The 8,901-nt window shown below is 31.9% G+C and overlaps 1 protein-coding gene across 1 annotated transcript; it reads right to left on the minus strand.

The window, feature by feature from the left end:
* Window positions 1–2,657: 2,657 nt before the first annotated feature.
* LOC149414795 (FMRFamide receptor-like) lies at window positions 2,658–5,165 on the minus strand. Its single transcript, XM_089643081.1, has one exon. It carries the CDS (start codon window positions 4,772–4,774, stop codon window positions 3,416–3,418), a length of 1,359 nt encoding a protein of 452 aa, XP_089499207.1. The 5' UTR covers window positions 4,775–5,165; the 3' UTR covers window positions 2,658–3,415.
* Between the last annotated feature and the right edge of the window lie 3,736 nt (window positions 5,166–8,901).

Raw genomic sequence — 8,901 nt, forward strand, 5'->3', positions numbered from 1 at the left:
TTTTCAATAACCTAAAATTTTTAACGATTTGTCTTGCAATGGTCTGAAGAAAATGAAGTTAAATTCGAAAATTTACAACCATCCCAATTAACGTACCAAAATACAAACACATTTACATAATACAAAAAGTCACAGTTTTAATTTTCAGTGTATCTACTTTCAACACAATGTATTTTTAAGAATATAAATTGAACAACTATTTGAAACATAAAAATCAGAAAAAAATTCGGTTGCATCGAGGAATTGAACCCATGACTTCAGCCTTGCGGAGTTTACTATTACCACTGAGCTAATTCGACCCTACCCACATCGGTCATAATATATATAACTGTATCATACTTCGACTAAGAACTACCAACTTAACGCATATTTTCTGAACGCAATTTTTTGGAGACTTCTTCCTAGATGCGACCAAATCTTTTTTTCAATTTTCAAATTTTTCGTTAGAGATTTGTTAATATTATCTTCAATGAATTAATGTAACAATTTGAGGATTAACTCAATAAAGCTTTTCGTTCCACTTTTAAAATATTGAAAACAAAATTTTAGACAATTTTTTTTTTTAATCTTAAATATAGTTGCTCGTTATCTTTGTGGTTAATTATTAACTTGACTAATATACCGTTAAATCTTTAGATAATTAAGGGTGACTGCGTATCCCTGGTGCCTTTCAGAATTTATGTACATGAATGATTAAGATAAAGAAGTCTATAGTGCTAGACGTGAGTTTACGTCCGTTATCCTTTGGCTTAAGTAAGGGCAGACGTCTATGTTCGTCCACACTCCCGGAAAGGTTAAATTACAAAAGTTCTCAGAAATTATAATCTTCTACGACAAAGAGTGTAATATTATGTACATGAATGGAGATGGAAGATATAATAGAGACCTCTCAATACTTAATAAAACGGTTCAATTCATAACGTACCAATTATTGGATTGATTAGATCAGCAATATTAAAAAGTTTTTGGATATAATGAATTGTGTAATAATTTAACGTGTAGGTTGTAAGACACCAATTAATTTATTATGAAGAGGGTCAAAGAGTACGACATTAACGTGGAGTGGAATAGTTTTCAATTATATTGCCCATTGTTACCGAAGCAAAAAATCATAAATTATAATTTTCTCAGATGTTTTGTCGAGTTCTAAAAGTAATAAAAATAATTCACAGAACAATAAATAAAATATATATACTAAAATAAATAAAAGCTTGGATTAACAAAATAATTATCTAAATTATTTTAGCTGTGATTATCAGGTTTATTTCTAAGATCTTTGACTTTCGACAGCTATTCAAAATCATATTAAGGTCGCGGGTTCGAACCCGGCGTGCGCAAATAAATTTTATTTGATTAATTTGTGTTATTTCACAATTAATTAATTAAAATAATATATAGTATATTTGCGGCACGTTCCAGAGTGGAAGATACTACCAGTATCGCCCTGGTGTAAGACCACCATTCAGAATTGAAACGTTGCTTCAAATGGCTTTAGCCGTGTTTAGTGACTAGATCTGAATAGCCAGGTACTTCCACACCTTCCTCTTTCCCTTCCCCACTTACCTTCAGCCTCACAACATCCCCCAATTGGGGATGCCATAGTCTCACTGGCTCCAGACGGGAGCAGTTGGGACTCTTGTGAGGTATTCACTATAAAAAAAAAAAACATATTTAAAAAATAACTCGATTTCTTTAAAATAATAACACTTTTGTCATTCAAATTAACCACATGTGTAAAAATCCAGAAATATCCGTGAATCCAGCAATTTTGTTGTGTAACAATATCATATCAGCTATTTATCTTATATTAACGTTAATTTTGGATACGTTTCTATGTAATCATTACAAATTTAATATTATTTTTAATGTAAAAAAAGCAATTAATACAAAATAAAAATTTACATATACAAATAAATGAAAAAAATTAAATAAATTTTTAAAACAAATGAATTTTAATAGTATATAGGTACATTTCTTTACAAAAATAAAATATATTTGTTTTTACAATACTTATATGAAAATTCGTCAAATAATTTTCAGTCAACGTTTTCTCAAAAAATAAGAAATGCTGAAACGTTTCTTTTGAATTTTTAATATATATGAGCGATATTTTGATATTCAACCCGTATGGTCAACCATGGATCAAGTTGGCTTTATGTTAAAACAAAACATCATGTGGAAGTTCAATCATAAAACAACATTTTTGATTTTTTGAAAATTGCTACGTTTTTGAAAATACCCAAGTACCAAAATTGATATAACATATTTTTCAAATAATTACTGCGACCCTAAAAAGACGGTTAAAAATTAAAAAGAAAACCTGGTCTTGAAAACAGAAAAATTTCTTAGTTATACGTTCAGTTGGATGACTTCATCTGGCTTGAAGTTTTTTACTTTCCGATTTAACCAAAATAAAAAATAAAAAATCATATTTTGCTTTGTAAAACAGCAAACATTTCAAGCGTTAGTAAGACGATAAAAATTATAAAAAAATTATCCAAAAATACTGTCGATTTTTTTTACGAAAAGCTTGAATTTAAAAGTTTATGGAAATGTATGTACAAATTCAGAAAAAACAGCTTGTAATAAATAATTGCACAGCAAATACAAAAACTGTAACGGTTTTATTTTTCTCAATTTAGCCACAAAGTGTTTGAAACAGCCTATTATTTATTAAGTTTATTATTGTGAAAATTGACAGCTTTATAAATGTAAATCTCACTTTTTAAATTTTTTTCATCAAACCAGTCTAATAATTGCAATTCTGTACAAAATTAAGGTTCTTAAATAAATTGTGACAAATATTAAGTGAGTATATACACAATAATTATTACCTATTTGATTGAGATAAATGACAATAATTATAAACATTTTATATCACTCTATATTGGATACACAGAATTGAAAAAAGTGTTTATTTTGAATGAATAAAGTTGATCGATACAAGTTTCCAAAGAGAAGTTTTTGAGATTTGTTAATTTGAAAATCTAAAAATATTGAGCTGCTATTCTTAAAACCTAACGTGACACCAAAGAGTCTCTCTAAGAGGTAGCTATTTTTTACAAAATTTGTGGAAAATCACATGATAATAAATAATATCTACTATTATTATACATCAAACTGGCTTAATTGAATAATTTCACAAATGTTCCTAGTTAACTCCATTGACACATTATTTTCCTTATTTTATTTTTACACAGCGATATAATAATGTATTATGAATTTCTATATCAACTCGAAAGCAGATCTTATAATTAAACATAAGGTATGTAGGTACATTATTGTGAAAATAACGAAGAAATAAATAACAGTTACACATTTCAAATCAGTTAAATGAAACTTATTTTAAATTTATACAAAATTAATGTAATAAAGCTAAGCAACTTAAATATGTAATATAGCTTTGGTATCGAAATTAAAATACAGTAGTGTTTGTAGCACTCCCTTCCCATTCACTGGGGGCTGTGAGAGAAGTTGCGTAAGTGACTCTAGTGTTCCCTGGGTAGTACACGCAAGGCCCTGGGCTGGGAGCCCTCGATATCCTCACAGATCTTCGATCTTTCCCGTTGAATTTGATTGTACCACCGTTCCTACTGCAGGCTGTATTCTGCCTGTGAAGCCTTAGAGAGTGCCTGTTCTCTCCGTTTGATATCAAGGAGTCATCGTGGGTAGCTCCGTCAGGGGACTCCCTTCCGGTCGCCACGAGGAACGAATGGGTACAGAAAAGACGCAAAAACAAACGCTTAAACTTCTCCCCAAAAATTACGTAAATTATAAAGTTAACGCTGCTGTTTATAGTGACTAGAAGATTACTCGTTTTGACCAAGGGGTCTTCTATTATCTCGTAGAAGGCCTCCAAGATGTTTGTGACTAAAGCCAAAATATTGCAGAGGAAAAACACGACGACAACGCAAAGCAGCATCGTTGCAAGACCTATCTCCCTCCTCTGTAACCTAGACAGCCTTTGCCTTTCTGCATTAGCTCTGCGGACCTGTTTGTATATACAAGAGTTGAGCACTGCGAGAGATGTGAAGGGAAGGAAGTAAAGAAAGACAAGATACAACCAGTGGATGTAGACTGTTATGTAAAGGGTTTGGGATCGCATGTTGGAGGCTTGCACGCAGTAGACAGAGATGTTATATTCGTGGTGCGTGTACCGTATCAAAGATACTTCCCAAAACCTTGGCAAGTTGTATACAAATGAAAATATAATAATGACGATCACGTACCACCGTGCTCTACCATACGTACAGAGCGATCTAGCTCTTAATGGATGACACACAGCTACGAACCTCTCTAAAGTCACAGTTAAAGTCAGGTAAACTGAAACCATTTGAGCAGTCATGGCCACGGGAAACAGAAACGGAGAAAGGTGAGGATAAACCAAATAGTAATAATTGAACAAACAACCAGTATATGGAAATATGCCAGGTAGGCCAAAAAGCAACACTGAAGTTATGATTAGGACCGTGTCACACCTGGCGAGACCTATCAGCAAATAATTAATACTACTTCTCATCTGTGGCCTGGACAAGATTATCATAGAGATAACATTGCCGAAGATGCCGAAAAGCCCAACAACATTGAGCATGATGCCGTTGGTGATGAACTCGAAGAGGCTGTCTGATGACTCCGGATCATATACAAACAAGCAGCTATTGTTGGTGTCATAGTCTATGAACCCGTCTCCAGGATCCAAGGTTGGTAACGTGGTCTCCACCGGTTGGCTGTAGGTCGCAAAAGCTTCCGGAGAGGCAGAGGCCGCCATGTCCATGGTGGAATCTTTGTGATATTTTTCTCACGTTTGTTTAAATCATCCTTTGGATGAACACTCGAGTATTAATATTGAACTGCTTAACTTTTATAAACTGTTGTTTATCTCCATCGCTGTTTTAATTTCAAGTTCCATTTATATCACAAATAAATATTTTGATCCCCTTTAGAAAGGATATCGTTTCCTTTTCACAAAAACAATTCATATTATCTTAAGTGTTATTTAGCTTTTCCCTTTATCATGTCTAGTTTTTTCTCCTCTACGTTTTTAATATTTTTTGTTTATCTTTTCACTACCATAATCTGCGTTGCTTGCGGACATCAGATCTGAAATAAAAAAAATAACATTAATAATGAAATTCGAAAACAGAAGTCATAAATCAATACATAGTTTATTTACACCAATTGCAAGAGCGGAAGATTCAACCAAATGTTTACGGACAAGTAACACCATATTTGGACAAAATTGATGTCATTGACAAAATTGATCGAATAAAAAATATGTAATAATCTTATGTAAATATGCATATAATTTAGACAATCGAAGAGAATCGTTAATTTTAATTTCACATCACATTATGAAGATATTAATAGATACGCAGATGTGGCGGATTTATTTAACTGATTTATTTACCTCAGTCTACCTATATTATATGTTTTCCATGTATATGTATCTCCAAATTTTAATTTCTCTTAAAGCTTGTATTCATCTGTCATTTTAAGATCAAATGTAACAATTAATTGTTATTTAAAATTAAAATATTTCTAGCATTTGTTTAAGCTTGTATACTGTTAATACAATTATTGATTGTGGTATATTTTAACCGTGAATATTAAGAAACATATATGTAAGATTTTTTTTTAATAATTATTGTTACAACAAAGCATCTTTCACTAAAGCTAATAAGTTAATTTTAATTGAAAAATATAACGAAGGATCTGATTGTGTAAGATTTCAAGTGATCACGGCCTACTGTAATGGCTTTTTGTTCATCGCTAATTTCACCCTTAATTAATTATACATTTATAGCCTCCCTTTATCAGAGCAAGAAAGATCACTATCTTCGATGCCGATCTAAGCGCCTTGATACACAATAATAGAGGTTATTCGAAAATAGATGAATCCGTGAACCAATGACCGAAAAATCACATGAAAACATTGATTATATTACGTGGAACTCAATCGTTGACAATGTTAAACTCAAAGCTAACGAGCTGTCTCGATAATCACCTAAAATAGATCAAGAGTCTACTTTTGGATAAGATGTTTGTATTGACGTTTCTTCTACAAATTATTTTATTGGGACGTTTTCTTGCACAACTCTATTTAAAGACAAAAAGAAACTTGTGTGAAAAATATTGTGGCTTAAACGTATTGATTAACAAACGCTGATTCAAAAAATATAATTATATACACGTAGAATCAATAAATCTCCATTAAAAACGATTAAAACCGTTAGATACTCAAACGTCCTGTGATTGGTCGGCGGTTTCTGACAGCACTGGATTGCTCGATTAGATTTTTAGTGCACGTTTCATTTTATTTCTTTTATCCATTTTCTACGGCAGGTTTGAACATTTTTCGAAGAATTATTAGTTTTATTTTTTCTTAACGGATAACCACGTGGCTTAATTGTTTTATTTGTTTTTCCTCCATTTTTGTGGTATACATATTCATGTATGTATCTTGTGTATTTAATATCGATGGACATACAGAATCGTGTCCACTTCTTGTACAGTTAGTTTACTAATGGCGGGCACTTAAATCTCTCGGAAACAATTAATTTAAGTGCCCATTTATGATACGGTAACATTATAATTGAGTTTCTTCCGTAGTAAAGTTGCGAAACTTCAATCGATGGTAGTTAAAGTAATTGGGAAGATCTTATCTACTCTTTCCGAAGCGATATCAATAGAATGATGCAATTGCTTTATTCTCCAATCTCCATCCTCGAGACCCGTACTGAGATATTTGAGTGGGAGACACTATTAAGAGGAAGCTACAAGCCAAATATGTGTATATTCTTGATATACCTTATATCGTAGGTAATAGGCATTAAAATAGCTTGACAAACGGAGTCTAGAAACGTTCGGTTTCAAGCAAAAAACTGGTTTTTACTTATTTTGTAAATAATTTTATAAGAGAGCAAAAAAGTTAATCAAGTGAAATTGTCACAGACAATCTAAGCTAAAAAACTGTATTTTTTTAAAGTTGTTTCCTTTATGCGTTCATACATTTCTATTGAAAAAAATATTTTTTGTAGTAGTTTGCATTTATATTTGTTATTGAGTAATTTATTTTTTTATTTGTATTCTACTCAAGCGAAGCGATAGGAAAACCTTCAATTTAAGTAATGCATATTTTTTAGTTTTCATAATGTACACCAATTCGTTATAAAGATAAATCAAAATAGTGATTTGGCATTGGCATTAGCTTCGCCTTAATTCACGTTCGGGGTAAAAGAGCTTCAAAGAGATTTAGCCAAAACAAAACGACTCATACTTTCTTTTTTAGTCCATCTGAATGGGGTTTGAAAATATACACTTAAAATGAGTATTTAATTTTCTCTTACTTAATAAATCAATACCAAAATTTCCTGTCATAAGATTTGTCAGTGGGTACATAAATAATTGCCTACTTAATTATAAACCACAATAATTTTAAATATGTGTTCATCGTTTTTTAAATATAATATTGTAAAACTTTTTTCAGGCACTTTTTTCAGTAGGAGGCAGTACTGCCTGGATTCACCCACAGGTTTGTTACGCAAATATTTTTTTTCAACATTTTCTTGAATGGATTCAACGAACCTATAGTTTTTATGTTTTAATTAAGCATATTACAAAGCAACGTAGCTTTATAAGATTTTGTCCAAAAGATGTTCTGATATTCTCCGGCTGATACATTAAAAAAAACTCAATCTAGTGTTGCGCACTTGTTGTCATTTTTTTGCAGAATCAATTGTTGAAAAATTAAAAAAAAAGCTTGTATTATGTACAACTGCCTTATTGACATAATTCTCATTCTAAACTCTAGTACTGCCTGCTATTGAACACGGTAAATAAAGTACGCGGCAGGTAGGTACCATAATATTGAAAATTTCAGTAAAAGTTAGCTATCTTGTCAAAGTAAGGCATGCTCGAATACAGACAGATGAAATGCAAAACGGTCGAGTTTTATTTTGCACCATTATAAATGAGTATTATTTCGAGAAATCGGTTTAATTTAATTCAAAATAGGGTTTTTTGTGACTTTGATGACTGAACTATTAAAAATTATTTGAAAGTCGACATTACTTTTCTAGCATTTTTTTCAGAAAAGGATACGGTCACACCCTTGGCGAGGGTCCTGGATTCGATTTAGAAATCGTTAATATTGTCTTCAATAATTAAATATTACAATCTGAGGTTTTACTCTATAAAGTTATTCCAAAAAATAAATATATATAACACTTAAAATATGTTGTGTCTTCCTACTTATCAACCCTAGAAGCTGCCACTGTATCGAAGAGATATGGGTATTGGATTGGATTACGCGAACGAAAAGAGGTTAGGCGCCAACCTAATATTTTGTAAACGATATTTATCTGAACAGTTATTGTGTCATTGACAGCTGGAAAGGGTACGACTTGGCTTACACGAGTAATGCGACACACAATACAGGGACAACTAGAATGGGATTTGCGGTACGATAGTCCCGAAATTGGGAATTAGCCAAGAAGCTGCGTATTCAAATTCAGGCCCAATAAATAAATAAAACTTCTTAGCAAAAATGTAATTATTCAAGCCAAGGAGTAGTAAAGAGGATAAACCGTTGTACGTATGGAATAAAGAAGATCGCAACAAATGCCCTGTGGGCGTGTTTCGTGATCCAAATATTTGTCCTTTCAAAACAAAACTGTGTGTACGAAATTTAAATGGGAGGGAGATCTACGATGTTAGGCGAGTGTAAGTGAGTCAGAGCGCTGGGTTTTGGGCTAAATAGAACATTTGTTTCCCTTCAAATTTGTATGGAAGGCATTTCTAGATTCCTTCTTTATTCAATAGTTATATTACTTTTGTAAATTTTAAAAAAAATGCACATTTTGAGTAGATACTCTCAGTAATAAATACCCTAGTGAAATATCA

This window comes from Hesperophylax consimilis, chromosome 19, assembly GCF_061612785.1.
Source record: "Hesperophylax consimilis isolate HC1 chromosome 19, BYU_Hcon_1.0, whole genome shotgun sequence".
NCBI classification, from domain to species: domain Eukaryota; kingdom Metazoa; phylum Arthropoda; class Insecta; order Trichoptera; family Limnephilidae; genus Hesperophylax; species Hesperophylax consimilis.